The sequence below is a fragment of the Hesperophylax consimilis genome, chromosome 27 (genome assembly GCF_061612785.1).
Source record: "Hesperophylax consimilis isolate HC1 chromosome 27, BYU_Hcon_1.0, whole genome shotgun sequence".
Taxonomy (NCBI): Eukaryota; Metazoa; Arthropoda; class Insecta; order Trichoptera; family Limnephilidae; genus Hesperophylax; species Hesperophylax consimilis.
In genome coordinates this window covers 24,508,844-24,536,070 of record NC_142862.1, presented here as the reverse complement: position 1 = coordinate 24,536,070, position 27,227 = coordinate 24,508,844, and the positions used below count along the sequence as shown (strand labels likewise).

General features: G+C 33.9%; 2 protein-coding genes across 2 annotated transcripts in view; one reads left to right on the top strand and one right to left on the bottom strand.

Moving 5' to 3' along the window:
• The window catches only part of LOC149410811 (uncharacterized), a 37,287-nt gene extending 22,493 nt beyond the window's left edge, over window positions 1-14,794 (bottom strand). The window contains exon 1 of the mRNA XM_089647813.1: window positions 14,657-14,794. The gene's annotated coding sequence lies outside the window, so the exon portion shown is untranslated. The remainder of the gene's footprint in view (window positions 1-14,656) is intronic.
• Window positions 14,795-16,415: 1,621 nt separating this feature from the next.
• Window positions 16,416-24,399, top strand: LOC149410810 (uncharacterized). Its single transcript, XM_089647814.1, has 4 exons — window positions 16,416-16,598; window positions 18,108-19,142; window positions 20,354-20,639; window positions 21,809-24,399. The coding sequence occupies exons 2-4, from the start codon at window positions 18,538-18,540 to the stop codon at window positions 22,748-22,750; spliced, it is 1,833 nt and encodes a 610-aa protein (XP_089503940.1). The 5' UTR covers window positions 16,416-16,598; window positions 18,108-18,537; the 3' UTR covers window positions 22,751-24,399.
• The last annotated feature ends 2,828 nt before the right edge of the window (window positions 24,400-27,227 follow it).

Sequence of the window (27,227 nt, the reverse complement as noted above, 5' to 3'; positions counted from 1 at the left end):
TACATTATTTTGATGAATCTCATAAGGTTCAGCCAGTGTTAGTAATGAAAGCGCCCAAAAATATATTTTAATGACTTGATTACAAAACATTGACTTTTCTCTAATTTCTATAAATAAAGTATGCATGTATTATACAGGGTGTATCGGCACGTACCCGACAAACTTTAACGAGCTATTCCTTAGCACATTTGGAGTAAAAAATGTTATGGGCACTTTGCTGTCCGGTAACATTTTTTTTTAATAAAAAAATTATTATTCATATTTTCACCACATGTCACCAATGTTTTATCCTTTGTCAAAGTTTGAAAACCCGTCTGGCAATATTTTGTTCGAGTTTCGTTGAATAATGCACGTACGTACCTACGTTGGCGCGCTTTTACAATCACAACGAAATGGCACGGCACCATTCGTCTCATTTTTAACTATTATTATTTAGTGTGTACGAAAGAGCGAGGACACTTTTTGACACACTCGCTAATAACAGCTGTTGAACACGAAAAAACAATTCAAATGACAGTGACGGAGTGTGGATTTTTTAATTTATTTTTTGTTTTTAATGGAAAAAAAATGTTACCAGACAGCAAAGCGCCCATAACATTTTTTACTCCAAATGTGCTGAGGAATAGCTGGTTAAAGTTTGTCGGGTACGTGCCGATACACCCTGTATATATAAACCTTCCGGAAGAAATTCTCTAAATGATAGTGAAAAGCCTATCAAAATCCGTTGCGTAGCTTAGAAGAACTAAGCGCACAAACAGACAGACGCGGATAGCGACTTAGTTTTATACTATTTAGAGATAACTAAAAAGAGGTGATTTTTTACAAAAAATGGCACTATATAAATGTTCCAAATATTATAATATCAGACGTAAAGTAGTCCCTCTTAGAGAATATCATCTCTATCAGGAATATTTCCACGAGTCAGCTAATCTCAGAAAGGTTTGTGATAATATTATTTGCTCAATTCCACGTCACATCTTGGCTTTACCCAAATCTGTCACGCTCGGCATTCTGATTGAATCACCGGCAATATTGTATTTGTATGCCTCTCTTGAAAGAATTGAGTTTTTATATGGACAAAACTTTTTATTCATATTGCGTATGTACGGGTGCAACCAAATTATTTGTCTTAACATTTTAAAGCATAACTTGTAAATGTGTATTTTAGTAAAATAATTAAATTAACGCCATCTATGAATGCATAGATTATAACGTACGTAACGTTTACACTTAAGAAGATTGATTACAGAGACATCTGTGGCAAAATTCTGTAAACTTTCACATAATTTAAAGATATCCGTAATACATAAAATATTTAAAAAGATCGTTGACCTAAAATATTCACATTGCATCTCATTACTGAAAAATTTCCTATGCATACGAGAATTAAACTTTATCTTTCCGTAAATAAATTAGAGATTTCAAGAACATATTTGTGTAACCTCAATATGACTTTGGTTTTGAAAAGGTAGATAGATAGTTACATTTTTGATAATCAGTTCATACAATCTTAACATTTCGTTGGGACAAGACGTGCAATCTTCAAAATTATGTTTTACAATGCGTAAGTTTTTTAAAATTTAACCTACATATAAAATTCAACAGGTTTATGTGCCAAATTATTGTATCGGAGAGACTAAATTTTTACCTTCGTTTTTAAATTATCTTTTTATTTATCAATGTTCTTTATTAAAGCCATTTTTGCAATGTATATATAACCTGCAGCATTTTGACTCACAAGTCAAATGCATTCACTAAATCCTGTTTTTTACAAGGGGATACGTTCCACAGAAAATTATTTATACCTACAGTAATCATTGGGTAGTATTTGCACGGGGAAAAATGTAGGAATCTAAAAAGAAACGATATTACCATTACGCTTGTTGACCGTGTTATTCCAATGTGAAAACAGAATTTACTGTTTTTGAAAACCATGATCTATGATCGACATATACATTGAGAATTATCGAGTGTATTTGGACATTGTTAGCGAATCAATAATGTCGTTGAAACGTCAGAACAAGTGACATTATCATTTCCAATACATATAACACAGTGTGAAAATATTTCTGATCTCCATCTGTTCGGAAAGAAACATGGCCCCTCAAGCCTCTGGCATATTCTGTCAGAAGGTCGGAGTATTTCCGCTTTGCAATAAAATCCAAATAAATGGAATATTTCTGAATGTATCCGAAAACTAAAAACTGCTTTTTGAAAGGTGATGAAATACACTTTCAAATTTTAATGTTATAAACTAGCTGTACCCCGCCACGCGTAGCTGTGGCAGACTCTGTCTGTGCAGATAGAGAAATAATAGCGCATGTTGCTTTTACGTACAACTGATGGCACTGTTCTAAAAAAAAACAACATGTTTTTACCTGTGCACGGGAGACATCTATATAATATAGGTATATAAAAATACTTTATTATTTTCTATTCAAATGCAACGTTGTGTCAAAATTTCAAAAGCAATCGGTGATGAACTTTTTAGATTCAAAACATTGAACAAACGAACATTTTTATTTATATATAGATAAACTTATAATTGTTGAAATATTCAAAATTGTTTTGAATGCAAATATAAAAAAATAAAAACTCACGCATTTTATTAGACAAATGTATTACAAACGTTATTGTCAGCACAATTTTTTATTGGTACAATAAACAAATAATTAATAATACATTGCGGTCAGAACCTTTGGTTTCATTAAGGTGCACATTTTAATTATTATGTTTAGATTTGAATGTAAAGCCTGGTGTTTTCTCTTTCTAACACCATTTAGATCATACTCCTCACCATGAGAGTAAGGGAGACACAATGATTTCTGCGAGACCATATGAGCTGTTCCCAAAAGTGAACAAAAGAATAAGGATTTAATAAGTAGTATGTAAAAATTGTAACATGGTAAACTGTTGCATCACTGACTATAATAAAGGTTTCAAATTTTATATATTTATTCAAATAAAATTATAGCTACATAAACATAATTCATAATAAATTAAATCTTCCACCATTACAAAATTTTAATTATCGATTCATACAATTTTAGGTTATATATTATTATCTTATGTAATAAGAAATTCAATTATTGAAGGCTAAAATCTAAAAGGGTTTGTAGTTTCTTCTTAATCATTAAAACAAGGGTTCAATTCTGTACCGTAATGCGTACAACATAGTAACTAGCATTAATTACAAAATGTATTTAATTCATAATTAAAATGAGTTGAGAGAAAAAAAAAAAATGCTTTAAAATTATAAATATTAGCCAAATTTGTAATGAAAAATCACCAATTATGAAATCACACTTTTGGGAGTCTGAAGAAATTGTCACCAAGCATTTAAATAAGCCTATCTTTTTTTTCTAATTTTTAAAAAGAAAGACAAATATGATCATGTTACAAATAACCTGCCAATATTTGAATAATTTCTACTATCAGAAGTGGAAAATGTTGCTCGTGCAATGATGGAGACTTAGCCATCGGAAGACTAGACCAGCGATGCCTGGCTAAACACCCAGCATAACTAACTAACTGATAATAAGGACGCCGACAAAAAACATCAAAATTTTCATTACCTATTGAAAATTTAATGACATTTTGAAAAAAAATTAAATACTCCAGCTATCAGAAATAAAATCCCCTAATCCTGCCCATTACTACTAAGACTTCCAGAAAGAAGTGCGACTAACTTGCAGGCCAAATGATGACCTTTACGGCCTCGTGCAGACGAAGCCAGATTTCAATAGCATCTAGGAAACCCCGATCAAAAAGTAAGTCATCTTTAATCGTTAATAATTAATTGTATTGTAGGCAAAGCGCCGTACCACATTACCTTTGGCCAATTCAATAAGTAGTGTTATAGTCACGTTGACAGAGCGTGGCAAGTCTAGTGGCATGCGTGCTCTGGGCTGTCGTGCCGTGATATGAACGCGGAGATCTAGCGGCGGTGTACTCTAGGCTCGCGTGATCGGAAAACTTTCTCGGATAGGTGACGTATGTTTTGAGGGGAGAGTATTTATTTATTTAGAATTAACGGCACACGTGCCATTTACAAACATGAAAGTTATTGACGGTCATAGTACAATATGGAAAGAAAGGAAAAATTATAATATTATATAAGTTAACAAGAAAAAAGAAGACACATTAGTACAAAGTTATTAAAAGCAATAAATGTGAAGAAAAAAAAACTGTTATGCAATAATTTCATTAATATAAACACTGCTAAACTGTTTAATCAGTACAGATTTATATTTCTATAGAGGCATATTAAAAACATCAGCTAAGATTGCATACAAGTTAACAGTAGTGTGTAATCTATTTGTAACAGAATTGTAGCCTGAAACGGTAGTATGATTGTTACAATAATACATACTAGGGAACCTTGCTCTAATGGTAAGAACATGAAAGTAAATCAACATTAGTATATGTGATTGCGCTTTTAGAGCATCTGGGCTTGGAATAAACTCCCTCCGGAACTAAGATCCATAACAAGTCCAATAGAATTCAGGTCTAAACTAAAAACATACCCTTTTAAGCTGTCATACCCTTAAATTAAATATACCATTCCTGAGAGAAAGTCCAATTATATCCAATTTACCAATTATGTCCTAAATCCTGTATCTAAATTTTGAAAACAAACAATTAACAGTGTTAATCTCAAGTGACCTATCATGTAATTATAGTACTGTATATTATGTCCATATACAGTTAGTAATAATATAGATCATTGAAGAAATGTATTATATATTTATACAGCGCCCTTGAGGAGATTTTGGACAAAAACGACGCTATACAAATTATCCAAATATTATTATTATTAATATATAATAGTATTGACACTATCTATAAGATGTGAAAAGAATGGTGAAATGGGTCAACTTTAGCTCTGGTTTTTTTATAAAATTACCACAGACCAAGAAAAGGATAGACATGCCCTAACGCTAAATCTGAGTATCATTTCAACGAGTTGGAGGCAGACCATGTGACAGTCAATGTGGTAACAGGAGTCAGCCACAACATCAGTTGTATTCTGACCACCGTCAAGAGCTAATCGAATAACCAGACCGTGCGCAGAAAATTAAAGTAAGGTAACGATTTGCAACGCAGTCCATTGTGGGACTTAGCTTTAACTTAGTCTAACTAAACAAAGTATTCAATTTTGGAAACAAGCCGAAACATTGACGCCCGATATGGGATTCTTAAGTATTTTTATTACAAAGCGAGCAACGTGCGCGCCATTGTAAGAAGTACTAGTAATTCCTAACAGATTTTATTGTCGAAGTCTAATTAGTGATAGTACAGTGCAAATTGAATGTAAACTGTCCAATTAATTTATTGACAAATCGTTGAAAGGAAGACGTACAGGCCAACTTGTTTTGTTCGCCTCACCCTTACGGGCTCGTCTATAGTTTTCTCGTTCTGTGAAAATAAGACATTTTTCAATCCAAATCTCAGGAGAGGCAGTTAGTAAAGCTAGTGTTATAGCCAAAGATAATAGAAGTAAGGTGAAATATGGCATAGAAGCATTTGGTTCGCCGAGCTTTGAACAAACTGCACGGATTGTAAAAGTAGCTATGCAATGAAAGTTATGCATTGGACATGTAGGTAGAAACAAAGGTGGAGCGTCACTATGCATAGGTTAGTAGAAGCGTAGAAAAGTGCGTGCAGTTTCATGACATCTCCCTTGTTTCTATTACTTATAATTATAACTATTTTAAAAATTTAGAAAGTCATATTTTTCCACTCTTAAAATTGTTTTCGTGGCTGTTGTAAATTATGTGTTCAAATCAAGCTTACAATGTTGGTGCAGGAATCTACGGGCCAAATAATACGGCCCTACGTCACAACGCCGGGAGCAATCTACAGCCATAATTCACAGGCTTTTATTACGTTTGCAGAAGGATTATGGAAGTATATCACAATGTGCAATCTTCCAGTAAGAATAATGGTTAATAATGAGCAATTGAATATGGGGCAAGTGATGAGAAGATAGAATGCCAAGTTCCAATGCCCAGATTTGGCATTCAGCAACAAAGGGGTCAAAATATAAGTTAGGTAAAGTCGTGCGAGTTCTGATATAGTGTACGAGCTCACCCATAGATGGCATCAGATTAGTCTATTAGGTTACCGATGGCTGGCATTTAGCTGTCGAGTATTGCAGAGATCAAATGGATAGTAAAAAAGGTGATGTTTCGTGATGCTGAACACTTTTTTTGCTCCAACCGATAAGGGGGCTAGGATTCAAATTTTACTGGTTTGAATCTGCGCAGTGTTGCTTTGGGTGGAATCTAGCCTCCGGCATCGTAGCGACAACGTCATCTAATGACAGTTAATGGAAAAAAAGAACCGATGTGTCAATTCGAATGTTATAATTAATGCAATTTTATACGAGTGCCTGTGAATACCTCCACCATACGAGCGCTGCCAACTCCCCAACCAACTCTTCCGTAAGTCACATTTGCGAATATCTATCTCTTTGGTTCAGCGAACAGAGCGTTAATTTACATATACACATACCTGCCTAGATTATAACCCTTATACCCGCACAGGTGGTAACATCCCGGTCAGGGTCCACATTATTCCAACCGCCTGCTAACTAAGATATCAGTGTCCATTGTCAATCTATCACATTAAAAGTCTAAGTGTTTTGTTGAAGAAGGAGTTTTATTTAGTAATAAAGATGCAGAAAAAGGAAAAAGTAAGTATAAAAACAAAATGTACAGTGAATTATTTAAAATAATTTTTTTAATGAAATAAAAAGATTGGTTGCGACCGAGATTCAAAGTCAAAACCTCTACTCTATTCCGGGATTAATGTCTCTGCTAATTGAACTACCGAAACACATATTTATTAATTTATTTTTTCCTTAATTTCTTGCATATATAATAGACAGTATTCTTATCTTCCTTGTATTAATACTACTAAATTTCCATTCTAAAAATTAGTCATAATCCATAGACATGAATAACGAATACTTTTTAGATACTTAAGAGGAAGCCACAAGCCAAAAAGGTGTATATTCTTGGTATACCTTATATTGTAGGTAATAGGCATTAAAATCGCTTGACAAAAGTCTAGAAACGTTCGATTTCAAGCAAAAAACTGGTTTTTATTTATTTTCTAAATAATTTTATAAGAAAGCAAAAAAGTTAATCAAGTGAAACTGTCACAGATAATCTTAGCTATAATAATCTATTTTTAAAAGTTGTTTCCTTTATGCCTTCATACATTTGTATTGAAAAAAAAAAAAATTTTAGTAGTTTACATTTATATTTTTTATTTAGGAAGGGTTGTTTCGGAGAATTTGAACAATTCATCAAATTTCAACGTTCATTTTCAAGTTCTGTGAAAGATTTTTTCAAGTTCTGTTTTTATTTCAGTTCTGTCAAGCAACTAGCCTGCAATGATATAAAAACAGAACTTGAATAGGACTTTCACAGAACCCAAAAATGAACGTTGAAATTTGATGAATTGTTCAAATTCTCCGAAACAACCCGTCTTTAGTAATTTATTATTTTATTTGTATTCTACTCAAGCGAAGCGATAGGAAAACCATCCATTTATCTAAAGCATATTTTTACGTATTCTGTTCACCAATTCGTTATAAAGATTAATCAAAATAGTGATTTGGCATTAAGCTTCGCCTTAATGAATATGTTATTAACATAAGTACGATACGTAGTGGTAAACATATTAAACAAAATCTATGAAAAAAAATTCTGCAAACAATTTGTAGCTTCAACTTGTCGATAAAATTACATAGGTGATTTTCAAAGCAAAAATGAAGAAGATAAAAATTACAGGCTTAAGAAATTACCACCTTACTAAATATTCTAATACTTAAAAATAATCTGTTAAGTTTTACTCCAGAGATTACATAAATTTTGACATTGTTTTCTTCTAGCGCCTCCATTATCATTGCAGAGCGCTCAATTCATTGTCACTCCCCCAGTTTAAAGACCAACACAGTTAATTTAGCGAGTACCATAGACATATGAATATTAGTAGACCTGCCCTAAGTGATTAAAAGCGTATTATCCCCACTCCCCATACCGGTTCCATTGGAGCCGGCTGGGCTCGCGTATGGCCTCAAGTGAATTTAGAAAACGTGACGTCATCATTCTTGTGCGAACTATGGTCGAGGCATCATCGGTTCATTTTACGAAATAACACGGCAAAATGGTGACTTGTGCTATGAAAACTTGTAAAAATACATGTGAAAAAGAGAATAAACCCAATTGTCGTATTACATTCCTAATATAAGCATTATTTTACTTTATTTTAAGCTTATTCACATCGTATAATATGGATCAGTTGTAGAAACATATACTATCACATCGAGAAACGTCTGGACGCGAAACACAAAGCTGGTTGGTTGCTGGGAAGTAAATTATGAACATTTATAAAAGTGTCTTAACTAAATACTTAAACGAAATATTCGACTCTGAAAATAGAACCGAATTTTTTTGCCGAATTTGGACTTCGCAAATTTGTTCATAACGTGGCGAGTAATTTGCGCTCCCATGTAAAAATGTCTATTCATTCAAAAGCAGATTTTACTTTTAAGAAGTAAATGGTGATATTATAATGCGAGATGCCTATTTACTGTCAGATTGATTTATTGACGAATCACAGTCAGCCTTACTCCCTTCGTTCTTCAACAGTTGATTTTACCCCTCGCCATTATCTTCTCGTCTATTAATTCCTATGTCTGTGGCGAGTACCTACAAACGACATGCATAATAGAGTATTATAACGCTTGCTGGAGAAACTTTTAATTCAACGTTGAATTGTGGGGCCGCGGAAATGTATAAGGGTCTTAATTCTTATTGAACGTATATTCACTTGATTGATGAAATTTTAGAGAATAATTGCGATAACTCGATGGCGATAATTACTGGTATCCAGTCTCCACATTAACCTTTTCACGTCATATTATATTTATGGAAGAAGCGTCTATCTTGCTCTTTTCCAATCCGTAGCAACATATGGTATAGTGGGATGGGGTGGCTGTGCTGAATCTATTATCAATTCAGTTATTGCAGTACAAAAATAATTTTGAGAATTATATTATAACCTGCCCACCCCTCAAAAGAACTATTTGCTAAAATTAGGATCTTAGATATTCGCCAGTTATATGCTTAGACAAGCTTGTGCTACATAAGGAAAAATAACCTGCTGGTGTCTCTACAACATCAAGCACACACCCGCTTTTCGTCAAACCTGGAATGCTTGCTCCCTAAAACTAGAACCACATTCGCTCAACGACAATTCTGGTTCATCGCTCCTAAAATATACAACGCTTTAAACACCGATATAAAGTCAATTAATTCATATCCCTTTTACTATCAGTGTTCAACACTGAACTGCACAGTGAAGTGAGCAGTCCACAATGGAGTTCTGGTACCTACCCTGATGTATGGAAGTGAGGCATGGAACTGGCAGAGGAAGGATGAAAGTAGATTGAATGCTGTTGAAATGAGATCCCTGAGGCATACGTGTGGTAAAACCATGTATGATCGTGTGAGGAATGTGGAGATCCGCAAAGAGTGCAAGGCTGATGTGAGCGTAATGAGTAAGATTAAGAAAGGGATGCTTACATGGTTTGGGCTTGTAGGGCGAATGAGCGAAGAAAGGAGTGTAAGGAGGATATATGATGCAAATACGAATGGTAGCAGAAGTCGGGGAAGCCCGAGGAAGACATGACACGATCAAGTAAATCAGATACTCAAGTCGGGCCATCTCAAGAGTCAGAATAATATAAAAGTATCTATGAATGTGAATGAGGCAAGAAGTGTGTGCCTTGACCGAGTTGTTTGGCGGTCCATCCTCTCTGCCTATCCTTGCGGCGAAACGGCATGATGGTTAGTTAGTTCAACATTGGCTATTTGAAAGGTGACGAGCCTTTAAGAAATGCATGAGTTTCTAACACTAAAAAAAAAAAGTTTTATTTCTTATCATTTAATTAGTTTTATCTTTATTTCTATTTCTAATATGGTTTTTTAATGGTGTGCATTTTTTTAGTTTTTCTTTTACCATAGCAATTTCGTTGTTATTCTTACATGAATCATGTAGGATTACCATAACACAGGCATAAGCCTAGCTTGGTAGTTGAGAAAGTCACCAAAATGTAAATTTTTTAATATTTATAAAATTTAAAAAAAAAATACAGAAGACAATACAATATTGTCCTGTACGTGAACAGCCTCTACTGCGCAGGACAAGACATTGGAACAATACAACAATTCTACCGTAGTTCCAACGCAGAACGCTTCGAAAATGGATACACGACGACGCGCGTTACGAGCGAGTTTGCAAAAAATATTAGGTCTTATATACCAATATGTTTTGTAGTGTTCCATTTAGGTGATATTTTTAAGCCAAAATATGAGATCTGAGATATATATACGCAGATCCTCTGGACTATTGTCCTCGTCAAAACGTGTTTACGTGCGGACAACGCGGCCGGGTGCAGTGTGGGGGTAAGATACTATCCTGCGGAGATAGCTAGCCCGTCTATCTCTGGGACAATGTCTTGGTTCATTGTCGTGTCCTCCAAATTACTGTTAAAACTAATTACGCTAGGACAACTAGGTCACTGTGTTCGTACACGCTAATCTGCGAAACTGTCCAACCGATTTCAATAAAATTTTGTAAATGTTTTGGTTGGTTCCAGCTTGAAAGATAGGATAGTTTCGAACCCGATAGGTGGCGCTGTTGTCGAAATCTAAAATTTTTTCAACGATTTCTCATCCAAAAATACACACAACCACAAATTTTAACTTCCCTGCACCTCCTCTGTCGCATTTTTACTTATTTTCTAACAATAACCACAATCTGCTGAAATGATCTATATCAAATGAAATGTCAAAACAATATCTACGACACATGTATTCTATGTATGCCAAATGCATAAAATATCCGACAACAGCGCCACCAGATAAAATGAGGTCTATTTAATATGTGGACTATATAGAAGGTGATCTGTGACGGGACAACGTCTGCTTGTAAATATATAAAATAAAACTTGCATAATATTATAATCAGCATTTGTTGATCAATATGAATTATGTTTTTGGCCATAATACAGGGTTTTCCAATAAGAGGTGTTATTTTGATATTCAATCTGTAAAAGATCAATGGTTACGTTGCTTGTGTGGCACGTAGCGCCGTCTTGTTGAAAATAAACGTTGTCCAGATCAATACCATCCAATTCCGGCCATAAAAAATCATTAAATAATCATCTCTCGATAGCGCAATCCATTCACCGTAACTGTTGCTCCAGCCTCATTTTTGAAAAAGTAAGGTCCAATGACTCCGCCGAATCATAAAGCGCACCAAACAGTCACACATAGAATACAGGATAGAGAGGCTTTTCAACAATAACTCTTGGGTTTTCCGAGCCCCAGATGCGACAATTTTGCTTGTTGACGAAGCCACTGAGGTGGAAATGGGCCTCATCACTCAAGATGATTTGCATTTGATTCACTCAAGTGAATTTTAATAATTTCAATGCGTTGTTGAAGCGTGTATCGTTCCATTTTTATTAATGGTGTGGTTTCTACTTGTCAAATGTCAAAAAATGACAGCTTCAAAAGTAACATCTACCGAAATAGCGGGCTATTCAAAATAACATCTCTTATTGGAAAACCCTGTATTTTTCACTCAAGTTCCTTATTGGGAATGTCAGAAACCCTCTGGCTTCAGGCAATTTAGACTTGTGTGCAGTATTCATTTATCTAACTATATAAATAAATATGTAAATATTTGTTTTTTTTTCAATCTTAAATCTCCAAAAGTTCTTCACCAGTTGCTTTGAAATTTTGACACAACTTTGCATTCGAATACGCGTGTGTTTTTATATACCTATATTAGATAGATGTCACGTGTGATGGGTAAAAACATGCTTTTTTTTAAAACAGCGCCATCTGTTGAACAATCATGCTATTATGAAAAACACCACAATCTGTTGGACAAGCAACACAGGCTATTGTTTATCAATCTGCACAGACACAGCTACGCGTGGCGGGGTACAGCCAGTAAAAAACTACTAATTCTGTGTAAATGCTTTAAATATTTGATTGGTGGAGCCCTATTTATATTTATCCGAGTAAAAATATTAAAGCTGTAAAAACCGGTTAATGCACAAATTAAAAAAATAGTGTGTGCAATAACAATTATTGTTTTAATGAGGGGTACAAACAAAGTTTATCATTAGTGAGAATGCAAACAAAATATCAAAAATAATATAATTTGACACTCCCATTTTTTAAGATAAGAAACATTGTTTATTTTAGCAGGTAAATACGGGTATCGTAACTCATTTTTATGATACTTTCAAAGAGAAAAAAATATTTTTACAAGATAAAGGTTAAAATAGATTTCAATGTCATTGTAACTTGGTGACGGAGAATGGCGTGGCTGGTTATCAATGGACCCGTGATATCTATGTGAAATGATGAATTGGAAAATGTCACAGTGTTGAGATTTTCGGATGAATTTTTGTTACTCATTCATATCATGATTAAATCATTTACTTCTGCACTACAATATAATGTATCATAATATGTGAGAGAATAAAAATATTTAAGTAAATTTTTGACTTTGTTAATTCGGCAAAAATCATTAAGATTTTCTCCGCTTACTTCTAAATACCCCAAAATTATAACACTTGGTTTCAACTTAATTACTACAAGAATCAACTATTTACGTAAATCCTATTAAAGTTCAATTTTTTTAATTAATTTCCTATGTTTTTGAAGTCATGTCTGATCTTGTTAATATGATTTGACATTTACTTGAAGGTTCCACTTTCTAAACACGCACAAATTATTTAAATAACTCTGCTTGAAATGGCTTTAGACGGTTTGGTGACCAGAGCTGAATGGCCAGCTGTGTGGAGTTAATAATGTTAAAAAAAGGAGTGTGAAGAGAATATGTGAAGCGCAAGTGAATGGAAGAAGTTAGGACACCCAAGGAAGACATGGTACGATCAAGCGAATCAAATACTTTCATCAAGTCAGATTAAGAATAGGTATATTACTATGTTATGCCTACTTTTAGTTTCTATAAATAGACTGTCTATGTAGGTATTATTATTTTTCTTAACTCTAATTATGTATATTATTTCAAATATGGAATGTATTGCATTGCACTACCCCTGCATACATTCTGGAATAAATTGTTATTGCTTTATGTTCAATTCATTGCAAAACAAAATAGGTACTATGTTATGCCTACTTTTAGTTTCTATAAAAAAATAGACTGTTGATATATAAGCATCATGAAAGATAAGTGTAGGTATTGCTTTACGTTCAATTGATTGCAAAACAAAATAGGTATATTACTATGTTATGCCTACTTTTAGTTTATTTAACTAGTAGATACATTACTATGGTATGCCTACTTTTAGTTTCTATAAAATAGACTGTTGATATATAAGCATGATGAAAGATAAGTGTAGGTATTGCTTTACGTTCAATTGATTGCAAAACAAAATAGGTATATTACTATGTTATGCCTACTTTTAGTTTATTTAACTAGTAGATACATTACTATGGTATGCCTACTTTTAGTTTCTATAAAATAGACTGTTGATATATAAGCATGATGAAAGATAAGTGTAGGTATTGCTTTACGTTCAATTGATTGCAAAACAAAATAGGTATATTACTATGTTATGCCTACTTTTAGTTTATTTAACGGGTAGATACATTACTATGGTATGCCTACTTTTAGTTTCTATAAAATAGACTGTTGATATATAAGCATCATGGAAGATAAGTGTAGGTATTGCTTTATGTTCAATTCATTGCAAAACAAAATAAATTATTTTTAACAGGGCCAATATCTAATTAACTAACAACACAGGGGTAGGCAGAGACGATAAACCGCCTCACAACTCTGTCTTGGTACTCCTCCTTGCCACATTCACATTCATATAAACATTGTCTTTAATTGTGTACTCTGCTGTTATTATGACTCTTGACATGGCGTGAATCCAAGTTTCAGATTCATATTTATATATGAAAGATGTGGAATTAAATTAAAAGATAGTTATGCAGCAGAAAACAATTAATAAAAAATAATTTTAAATCTTGTAGCAATTTGACAAATTGATGGTAGTATGGTTTTTATGGCAGATAAACTTACCTATTATTTAATGTTTATATTTATTACGAGACGGCATAATAGCATGTGTGAATGTTGACATTTTTTTTATAAACATTTTTCGCAAACACACCCCCTTATGAATAGTGAAGTTCGAATGAAGAAAAGGCGTTTATGTCCACGGATAAACAGTTTAATTTATAAACACAAGTTATAGAAGACCCACAAACATTGTTTCACCAGAAAATTTAACATGAATCCATATTGTTTTTTTTTAAGTCTATGTTTAGCCCCGTTCCCGCCTTTAAAATGCACTGTTTTTACTCGAAAAAGTACCAAAAATATAAGATAACGCGTTCGTATTTGCACCACAATCACAAAATTACTCGAAAAAAGCCGATATTTCGTCGTTTTCAATGAGAAAATCAACGTTTTATACGGCATTCGGAAGTATTTTTATTTCTGTACTTAGCGTTCGATATAGGAAAGGTACCACGGAAAATACGGGGGAAATGCGAGGAACAAGTATAAAATGAAATGTAATTACCTGTAGCTGTTACATTATATGCATAAGAATCAACTGGCCACCTGCCGTTTATGCAAAATTCCAAAAAAGTTAAAGAATACACAAAAGACAAACAACTGTCAAAATGGCGGCATCGCGTTCCTATCGTTGCTCAGTTCGGCCTCATATGGGGAGTGCGCAGGCGCGCATTTTTCTAGTCGCTTAAAATGCTGCCAGTTAAATTCTTTTTTATCACAGGTATTCGTTCCTGCGCACGGTCTTTCCGCTTTCCCACCAAAACCTTTGAATAAAAATTGTAGTGCTTGTATCAATTTTATGTAAACAAATATTTAATTTCGTCTAAATAATATGTAATGTATATGTCTCTATAAATACCACATTTTAATCTATACAAACTGCCTTTGAGATAATAATAATCAAATTGCTTCCACATAATAATTTATTTATTTGTTATTTTTTTTTGTATGAATGTACCTATTATTCTATGCACAAATATAATATATTCTAATGATGAAATAGAAGTACATAATATAAAATTTGAGATGCATATATACTCATGTTTTATTTAGTTTAGCAGACCTCGCGTCCAAAAAGATATATATCTAATTACGACCAAAATTTCCCCTGAAATCATAATATTTGTAAGTAGGTACTTAAATATCTACCTTCTTAAATAAACATTACGATTTCACATAAAAAAAGAATCTTTTATAATTTCCTGTTCATATTGGAATATAACAAGATGTCACAAGGTTCTTAGAAAAATTATATGTTCCATATATATTTTCTAAGAACCTTGGGAACAGTGTATATAAATAGAAGATAATCTTTTAAAAAACAGGTAAAAAATACATTTTTTGTACATAAAAATCAGGTATATTTCAAAAACATTTGTCCTCTATATATTTCTACACAATAATTGTGGGCACTGATAAGATAAAGGTAAGAACCATAACATACTGCGTACGTACGTAAGCAACGCATTAAGTTATCTGGACTAATTAATTACAATCCATACACTTTCTATGGAAATGGATGCTTTAGAAACACAGTGGAAATACACTTGTCCTTGTCACATGCAATGCAAAGCGCTGTAGTGGGTGACGTACTGCCTCAAAAAAAAGTGTAAAATTGACATCTGTGAGTGGTATTATCTAGGCATCTAATAGTACATTTGCGCACCGAGCCACGAATTACGAAAAAGAAACAAATCAACTACAAGAAGATTTTTTTGCCATTTGCGGTTGTTTTGTTCCTTTCCCATAAGTTGTGGTTTTTTTAAAATTCTTGTTAGAGCAATCTCGATAAGTTACAAAACTCATTGTAGGATGAGAGGAACTTACAATACATAGGTGGGAGTTAATAGGTACAATTTTACATGAGTATTTTGATATAAAAATTATAAGTTTCACGTACGAAACAGTACACAAATAAAAAATATCATAATTATAAGTTTCCCATACAAAACAGTACACAAATAGAAAAAGTAAGGTTAAGTAGAACAAACAAAAAAGGAAACAGATAGCCAAGTTAAGAATTTCAAAGTTACTTACCCATCAATACATTGGTAAAAATAGATTTTGCTCGATTACAAGTACAGGGGATAGGAAACTTTAGCTTTGTGTGCTTGCACCCTCAAAATTTTTGAAATAGTTCAAATTTGCCCCATCATGATATTTATTTGTTGGCAGTGTGGCCATAAGCCTGTTCAGAATGGCAATGGATGCGTCGCGCGGCGGAGGCCATCTTTACCAACGGGTATTTTCGAACTACACTCCATCTCCATCTGCAGACCATTTTGTAAAGCCACAAGACATTTTTTAGTTTATCATTTTGGCGCTTGCGCGGGAATTATAGATATTTTCGTGCACTAGTGATTTAAGTTATCAAAATATAGGAAATTTCGGTGAATACTTCTAAAATGGCTATGAGCAGCGTGTCTAAATTCTCCAACGGGAAAGAAGTAAGTTCGTAATGGCTTCATTGCATTGGACCTTATGTCATCGCGTTCTAAATTATAAATTCAATCAGCTCGTCGATCGGTTGAAATTCATAATCAATTTTCGACACTTATTTGTTCATTTTTTCAATTGGAAGCGTGTGAAACATTAAATTGGTATATATTTGCGTTACAATCATATTTTATTTGCCCTTTATTGTCACCCACTTTCTAATGAAATGACTAATCTGGGCTATCTTTGAGACAAAACGGTAAACGTCAAAAAAAAAACTGTTTCTTCCAAACACCGTATCTTGTTGTAATTTATTAACTTTAATTTAAGCATTTTTAATGTGCATTCAATGTTTTTAAAACAGTGCAATCGTTTTTGACGAAAATTACAAATTATTGATCAAGTGTGTTCAGTTCAGTGACTTTGCATTTCATACCACCTTCAAGTAAAAGTAACCAGAGAAGATGGATTGCCACAAATCTTCGTCCTGGTATTCTATTAGTTTTCTCCACATCCATACATTATGCTCATAATCAGGGACCTTGACATTTCTTGACCTGCGAAAGTTTTATGTCAATAAAAACATCAAGCATACATTCAATTTATCGTTTTCTGGATCGAAGCACCATCTTATATCCTCAAAGTTGTAATAAAGTTTCTTTATCTTACAATATACAACAATTATTTAGGATTGACCCCTTTAAAATATGCATTATTAACTAGGCCATTGATTTTTTACTTCAATTGCACTGATTGTGATTTGTGCATTTGGTAAAATTTCCGTACTCCGCTTACCTCATAATACGCATAAATTGTTTGAATAACATTTCATTTCAACTATTTACATTGGGGAGACTGTAAAAGATGCCTTATAGTTACTTTTTTCAATCAAACTTCACAATTTCACATGTTTTGATGACATGTTTGATTTTGCCGGAAGGTCTCGTTTCAAATTATCAATAACCTAATATCCTATTTTTTGCATGTTTTTCCATCTCCCCGATGTTCATAATGTTTCTTGTCCTAATTAAGCTGAAACGAAGTGTTATTTCAATGATTGCATATTTAGGAGTAAGCGGGATACGGAAATTTGACCATATATTTCACCATTTACTATGAAAATGGTACTAGGAACTGCGACCTTCTCTACCTGCCTTATTTTGATGTTTCTAAAAGTACTTATCCCTTGAGACATCTATCTCATGAAAATTGAAAAAATCGGTACCGAGATTTCAATAGGATATATCAGACTGATACAATTGGATTCATCTTAAGAAGCAACTATTTACGTCAGGGGAGTAAAATATGGTAAAATCCAGTGATCCAAAAGTGTTATTTTCCTTCCAATTCTGCTCCAATTCTCTTCCACGCAGTTGGTTCACCTCTTACTCGGTCGTTTCTTAATGGGTCGCGTCCACTAGGACACTTGAACGGTCATATTCACATAAACAGCCCATCAAGGTCTTTGGGACCTACAGAATCTTTGAACTCTCAGTTATCATTAACTTTTTATTTTTCAGGAAACAGACATACGAGATCTTCGCATTGAGTTATTCGCTCTCCAAAAGACACGTGAAACTCTCATCAAGTTCCTAGAAGCCGTACGGTGTGTCAAGAATGATCTGAACACCATGACTACCAACTACGTTCAGGTCAAACAGATCAACGAACAGTGGGTCACCTTGCTGGTAGAGATGGGAAGAATTCAAGAGAAAATGATCCACTAATAACTCTAATTATCCAAGTGATTCAAGTATAATCAGTAAGAACATTCTAAAAATAATATAATATTCCTTATACTTTCTAATAAGTGTTGTAATAGACTGTTTTTTAGACATTTAATTATAAACCTGTGTGAACATTTTTGAATAAACAAATATTATCACAATATATTATTTGTGTTTGATAATAAAAGTTTTGTGTAATCGCTGTTCTTAAAAGTCATTAAAAATGGCGAACGCAAGTGTAAAGTCAATCAAAAAGGAATCTAACGAAACAACACTCGAAATTCAAAAATACATAGACACATTCAATAAAGAATTGGAAGAAAATGACGAAACCCTGTTGGAAATATCGCAACTCGAGGAGCAGAACGAGACAGAAGAACAGGGGACGTATTTCGTCGACGAAGACGGACAGTTCTACTTCCAGCCGGCGAATGCGGACAATGTGGAATATGAAGAGAAGATGCAGGAAGAAGTGGTGATCGCCGAACAAGACGAGAACTTCGAAGAAGGCACCAACGAGGAACTGAGCTACGTCTACATCGTTCAAGAAGAAAACGAAGTTCCGAACGAACAAGAAGTGGAAAACAACATAACGATCTACGATTTCGAAGATGAGAACAGTGCGGACGATGTCGAAGTCGACCCGGAACAGGAAGATGACAAGTCTCAGGTTCTGAAGGTGAAGGTGCCGGCCGGGAAAGGCAGCAAGATATTTCAGTGCTCCATGTGTAACTATAGCAATACCAAGAGGTTTCTGCTCTCCCGGCACATAAGGATCCACTCGGACGAGAGGCCGCACAAGTGCAGCGTGTGTGCGAAAGGATTTAGGTTTGTTGCTCAAATATTTTTTTACTCGAAAGATTATTGGGTTATGCCCATATAAGCGACCCATTCTCGTGTGAGAAATATCTGGCACGCGTTTGGCAAATTTCCCAACACCGGCACCGAAAGGATCAATGATGCTTGTTCCTCAGTGCATCTCCGTTGAAATCCTGGTCGAACTAGGACTGCATACGTACCCAACCTGTGCACTAAATATTGTATTCCATTTGTTAACAGATTTCGGGCGGGAAAGGTAGTTCTACCCGTTCGGTCGATTGATGCTTAATGGCGGGAAGGGTAGTTCTACCTTTTGCGCCGGCCTCATTTTAATGGCAGAAAAGATGGAATTATTCAATCTTTTTATATGAATATTATATCCCAATCTCTTTGTAAAGGTCCCAACTATATGTACATAATTATCGAATCGTAATGCAAGTCTTCTTTCTATATTTATCTTCGTTCCTTTCGTTTACATCGGTATTTCAACAAAAGTATAGTACTTTTATAGCTTGGTTAGTTACTACGTATAAATTTTTATTAAAATATTTTAATTATTTTCGATGATATAGCAATTTAAAACAAATGAAAGAAATTCACGCGGGACTTTTATTTTCCCCCTGCGATAGGGCAAAATATACCCACCAGAAATGTGTAAAGATGGGAGAATCTATGAAATGGACCACCCGCAATGTATTATATTTGTAATGTAATCCATTTGTAATGCATTCCATTTGTAACGCATTCCATATGTAATGTATTCCATTTGTAACATATTCCATTTGTAACGTATTCCATTTTTAATGTATTCCATATGTAATGTATTCTATTTGTTATGTATTCCATTTGGAATGTATTCCATTTGTAATGTATTCCATTTGTAATGAATCCATTTGTAAAATACTTTATTTGTAATATATTCCGTTTGTAATGCACTTCATTTTCCCATTCTCTTCCTTCATTCTCTTCCCTCTCACACGTCTTGAATGAAAATGAAAAGGACAGAAGATACTAGAACTATGATGTCACTTACAACCTCTTTCTGGGACTGATGTAGATATTCAATTTGTATTGCATTCCATTTGTTTTGCATTCCATTTGTATTGCATTCCATTTGTATTGCATTCCATTTGTATTGCATTCCATTTGTATTGCATTCCATTTGTATTGCATTCCATTTGTATTGCATTCCATTTGTAATGTATTCTAAAATGTTGCAGGTCCACGGTGGCTCTGAACAACCATGAAAACACTCACTCGGGGCTGCGGCCGCACGACTGTGAGCATTGCCCGGCGGCCTTTGCCACCACGGGCGAGCTACATCGCCACATGCGCTACCGCCACACCAAGGTGCGCCCGCACAAGTGCACCGAATGCGACTACGCAGCCGTCGAGTACAGCAAGCTGCGTCGCCATCAACGGTGCCACTCTGGCGAGCGCCCCTACCAGTGCCCGCACTGCACCTATGCATCTCCCGATACCTTCAAGCTTAAGAGACATATCAGGGTCGGTTTAACAAGTACTTTTATCGTGGTAATAATATCCGGGGCTTAATGCTAGAAGTTCCTTTGTCAAATTTGTAAATCACCCAGGAATGAAGGTCGTTTGTCGATTTCTTGGTGAAAAAAATGTTGACCAATATATGATATATTATCTGATATCCAGATAACACATCTGCCCTGATGATGGACACTGCAATGCTGTCCGAAACGTTGGCTAAAGAAGGAGTTAGCGCAACACGGCATAACACCCCAAAAACAAATAGCAAAAATACTTTTGGCCGTGAAAATCTTAAATCATATTTAAAATATTTCAACTTCTATATGAGATAGGTCACTATTTCATCAATCTAAAGCACCTGACATAAGTATTCAAAGCATTCAAATGGACATTATAGAGTAATTTCTGGTACCTAAATCAAAATGATAAACTGACATAGGTACTTCTAGCATTACCCCCAGATATATAATAATTTATATGGGTTTCATGCAAAACAGAATGTTAGAGAAAATTTAAGAAAAGTGAAGAAAAAAAAACATACACCCAACCTATTATTTCAACCAGTTGGTAGCTAAGCTGACTTAATGCATCGGGTTCCTTGGGTTCAATTTCTCGACTGGCTAGGTCCTCCATCATTGCACAAGCAACATCTTCCGCTTTTGTTTACGGTACATAGTAAAAAATTAAAATTTTTGTCATTCGTCAAATTTTCATTATGTTCTGTTTTGTCACTTTTTTGTTACTGTTTTATCAGTTAACCATTTATTTGATATCTGAAAAAGGTGTTGAGCAAGACTTAATTTATTTATCAATTTAAAGACGTAATCTCACCATGATTATTCAATGTACGCTTGGATAATTTGTATGCAAGAATTGAAAGAGGTGGGATTGGGTGCGAAATTGAGTAATCTGAAAGTATGTTACCGATTGTATGCTGATACTTCTGATTTCTAATAGTACGGAAGATCTACAGTCTCTCGTGTCTAGGATGAACAGAGTATTTATTCACAATGAGTTAATGAAGTATGTTCTCAGTCAAGGTGTTTGAAAGAGAGATGTTAGAAACAGCGTGCAATATGATGATTTTAAATTGTTTTGTAACAATCCCTTCTTTATCTCCAATCTTGCACACATTATGCATTATTGTATTCTTAAATAAAAACATAACATTTCAGGTCCACACTGGTGAGCGTCCCTACTCTTGCGATCTGTGCGTAGCCGCCTTCAGTCAATCCAACTCCTTAAAGGCCCACCGCCTCACTCACTACCCGGACAGAAAGCCGACCTTCCAGTGCGCCCTTTGCCCCGCCAAGTGCGGCCGTAAAGCCGACCTTCGCGGCCACATTCGCAAACTCCACACCGCTTCCGAACCGCTCGAATGCAAACGCTGTGGGAAACGCTTCCCTGATAGATACACGTATAAAGTTCACGTCCGGACTCATGACGGTGAAAAATCCTACAAATGCGACGTTTGTCCATACGCTTCGATATCGCAGCTACATCTAGCATCTCATATGTTGATCCACACTAACGAAAAGCCGTTCACATGCAACGAATGCGATCAAAAGTTCCGTCAAAAGCAATTGCTTAAGAGACATCAGAACCTTTATCATAACCCTGATTACGTTCCGCCAGAACCACGTCCGAAAAACCACGAATGCGAAGAGTGCGGACGTAAGTTCATCCATCAAGGGAATTTGATTCGTCATCTCGCCATGCATGATCCCGAATCTAACGTGCACGAAGAGAATCTAGCGCTAAAGATCGGGCGGAAGCAGAAAGTGAAAAATCTCGAAGATATGGAAGAGACCGAGATCATTCTCGAAGGGGAGGACGGTTCCGACGAAGACGGAAGATACGTCGTCTTCGAGATGATCCAACTGGAAGAAGACGGACATGAGACTGTCCGAATCGTAAATTCTATTACGGAAGGCGAAGAAAAGAAACCCGTGATAAAGGAGCAGGTCGACACCAAACAGGACATGGAGAATTGCTTTGGCTTTAATGAAGATGAAGATGATGATGGCAATCTTCTTGTTAGCAGACACGAAGATGAGTATGAAGATGATGAAGAAGATGAGGAAGAGAACAGTGTGGATAACGATGATGAAAACTGAAGTTTGAACATCTGAAATTATAATAACTAATCAACTGATCAGCTAAAATTTGAATAACAGAAATTTGAATAACTGAAGTTTGCAGTAAATAAATCTACCCTGATGATGGACAATGTAATGATGTTGTCCAAAACGTTGGCTAAAGAAGGAAAAAGCGCAACACCACATAATAATCCAAACTTAATCATGTTAAAGGTACATATATATTGACATGTCCTAAGTAAATTACCTGCCGCTGAGAGCTCCCTTGTAACCTCTCCCCTTCTCGTAAATGACGCACGTTACATTATCGGCAAATGAATCATAGGTATACCTCTCTATGGAAACTTCTTTAACTAAAACAAATTTTCCACCGGTTTTTGTATTCCATAAATTTTCCTGAATATTCAGAAAAACTCTCGGTTTCAAATCTGTTTTTTTTTTTTTTTTTCTAATTAATTAATTGAAATAACATGGAAAAATACAATATGCTATTATTTTTTGCTATGCATGGATATTTCTTGATGAAAATTACATTGAGAGCTTAAAAAGTTATGTTGGTCTAGAAATTTCAAACACAAAGCTTTGCAAATTTTATTTGATACCAGATCACCGAAAACTGCTCCAAAATTTGCTCCTAAAAAAATTCAGATTAGTAGAAAGAGTACTTTGGACACGTCGATATAGACTATAAAATTGCTTTCGGATAATGGATCCCGAGGTTTTAAACTCAAAGTTTTAAACTGTGATGTTGATTGTTAATTTCACATTCCCCAACTTTTTATCCATGTAGGGACAATACTAGTCCATTTAATAATAATCGTTCTTTATAATAACCGTCAACCTTTGTTGATTTGATGCGTGATGGAGGTCACCACGAGAAAGGTGTTGATAACTTTAAACAATTATAATATTGTTGCATAGTGAAGTGATTACGAATTTTGGTGTACTAAGTTTATCGTTTTTATTTTTTTATGATGAATTTGATAGAGAAAACAGTAAATACATGCATAAAAGTGGGACATTTTGTTTTAAAAACACTTTGTATCAGTTAGATATCAATGATAAACGACCATGTATTTGAGTAACTGAAAATAATGCATTTTAATAGCAATTTTGTTTAAAAATATAAGCATAATTTTACGCTTTTTTTTCACGCCATTTTTTGAAATAGTTAATTTATTTTTATTTTTTTTTTTTTTTTTTAACCCAAACTAAGAACCTATTTTAGGTTTCCATCTGTTGCTTGAATTTTAGCTGTGTTTTGTGACCAGATCTGAATAGTCAGGTACTCGACCGTACCACGCCGCCAAGTGAACAATCAATTTTAATTTTGAGAAAAAAAACTATTAAAATGGGTTATTTTTCATTTCCGGAAACTGAAATACTCACTTCTCATAATTATTTAACTGATACAAAAGTGTTTATAAAATAAAATGGGCTTATTAACAGTGTCAGTGTATATTTACCGAGAAAACTATAATTAAACAATTGAATTGTTTAAATAAGGTTAACTGTTTATATTTATATAAAGTGACCTTGATAATAAGTTAGTTTTAATTTTGTATTAAAAAAATATTTTTTTTAGGCATCTTTTTTTTCATTCTAAGAGCTACGCATAATTTATTATGTATTGATTTTATTTATTAAATTAATAATTAATTTTAACGACACATGTAAGTTTATTTACAACTTTTGTGAATGAGTGATTTCACAAAAATCATTTTTCTCCGTAGAATTCAGCAGTTGAAATACAATTAACAATATTTTGTTATTTTTTTGTTCATCTTTTTTAATGTACATAATATTGTCTAAACATATTGCTTTGAAAACTTTAAAATTTTCATCACAGATATCACAAGAGGCATTAATAAATAAATATTCTACTGCAATACACAATGGTTTTTATATAATATATACACTTATTTTTAGACCACAAGCAAAAGAAGTTACGCAGAAACAGTGTTATTAATTAGTAGTTTTCTAGCGTTTGTTGTTGGCTTGCCACATCGCAGTCACATCCCAAGGAAACTGTATCTTGTTTAAAATAATCATTTTAAGGTTAAACATACGTTATAATCTACGCGTTCATAGATGGCGTTAATTTAATTATTTTTTGAAACATTCGCTTTTTGCAAGACATGCTTTAAAATATTTGTTTGCACCCGTATAAACGCAATATGAATACAGTAGAACCCCGTTAATTCAAAATCTATGTGACATCAAAATTCAGATTTCAAATTAACAAATTCTAACGTAATTCAAAATTTTAAGAAAAAAAAAAATCCCTGTTGATCAAGTTAATCGGCCGCCCCTTTAAATTCGGATAGGTTCTTCGGAGTAGATTCGTAATAATACCACTTATTTCCATGTAAATCGAATTTTTGCAGCCGATTAGCGACGGTCGGCCTTTCAAGTTCAGTTATTCAAAATAAATTCATAAAAAATACAACATTTTTCTGCAGAAGTCGAAATTTCACAGCCGGCCCTTTGATTAAAATTTGTAAAAATACGACATATTTCCGCGTAAATCGGATTTTCTCGGCCGGCCTTCAAATTCAGATATTCAAAGTAAATTCGAAATAATATGATATTCTTGTGTAAATCGAATTAGATTTACAAAATAATATGTAATACGATTTACAACAACTTAAATACATTTTGAATTACGTGTTACAGAATTTCGAATTAACCCATCGGCATACCTGCCGCCAAGATTGGGGGGCTGCACTTTTTTCGAACGACAAAAACTTTTCCCACATACTTAGATAATTCACAATAAAATTATAATCTATATAAAAGCATAAAAAGTGTTTAATTTGGGGAAATACGGGGTGCAATAATGCACAGTAATAATCCTTCTCAAGTATTCACAGATGTCACAAATAAAAATTAGCATTCCGATGGGTTAAAAAAACATTTTGTAAGAATTTTTTTTTTTAAGGATTTTTTTTAGCGAAAATTTCGAATTATCGGGGTTCAAATTAACAGAGTTCTACTGTAAATAATTTTGTCCATGTAAAACCTCGATTCTTTCAAGAAAGGTATTCAAATACAATATTGGATTAAATCATCAATACAATAATAATAATAATATTTGGATGATTTGTATAGCGCCGTTTGTGTGCAAAATCACCTCAAGGGCGCACAATATTGCATGTATATGTCTTTCTTGAAAGAATTGAGTTTTTATACGGACAAAACTATTTATTTGTATTCATATTGCATGTACAGGCGCAAACAAATAATTCGTCTTATAATTTTTAGGAATGCATTGATTATAATATACCTTATGTTTAACCTTAACAACTACATATTCGCAATGAAAATATGAAAATAGAATAAAACCCCGAATAAACCCCCGATAATGGTCGCAACTACGACTAAAAAAAATAAAAGATGTGCACTTTATTAGACAAATGTATTACAAACATTATTGTCACCTCATTTTTTTCATTTAATATGAAAATAAATAGTAAAAAATTCACAAAGCTTCATAATTCTTTTTCAAATTGCAGTCGGAGCCTATGGTTTCATAAAGGTGCACATTTTAAACTTCTAGATTTGTATATAAAGCGTGGTGTTTTCTCTTTCTGACCCACCGTTTAAATCATATTTCTCACCATCACTGTAAGGGAGATGCAACGATTTCCATGAGACCATATGAATTGTTCCCAAAAACGAACAAATAAGCCTAATTGTTCCCAAAATCTAACAAATTTGAAGGTCAAGAAGAATTTATTGTACTTATATTGCTTTCTAGCGCAAATCGGTCACATGACTTTGTTTCTTTCATGCGTAGTAAGCTCTCACACGCACGCACGCACACAGTTGTTCAACTAAACAAAATTAATTTAGAATGTGCTGTGAATAAAAGAATTGTGCCTGAGATCTTGCTAAACAAAGAAATGAACCAAAATAGATCAATAGCTTCTTAATATTGATGAGAGATGTCAGGCGTGTACCTCCAGGTTTGATTATATTATGATCTTATTGGGCATCGAATTTTAAAATCTAGTTTAAAAGTTCGTTTGTATCTCAGATCTTAACACATTTGGGGCTACGCTGTCTCCAGGCAAAAATAATGGTCCCGCGCGAATTTCTTTAAATCGCTATATCTTCGAATAATTAAAATATTTTAATAAAATTTTCTAATAGTAACTCAACATACCCACACCATAAAAGTACTAAATGAAATATGGATATTATTTAATTAACCTCTCAGACAAAGACTTTTATTTACTGTGTGTTCCTTTGAGAACTGTCAAAACGTGAAAATTTTTGTGTTATTTACGAGTTTTGCTAAAAGCTTCATAACTCACGTTTTGGGAAACGTAGCCTCATTCTAAAAAATGTTTTGGAAAGATTATGAAATTCACTATCGTATTGTGTTGTTATACGTAAATATTTGCGTTTCTAAATATACATTTTATGAAAACGTCAAAAATATGTAAAAATCGCTGACCATTATTTTAAAGCCGTGAAAAATGTACTTTTT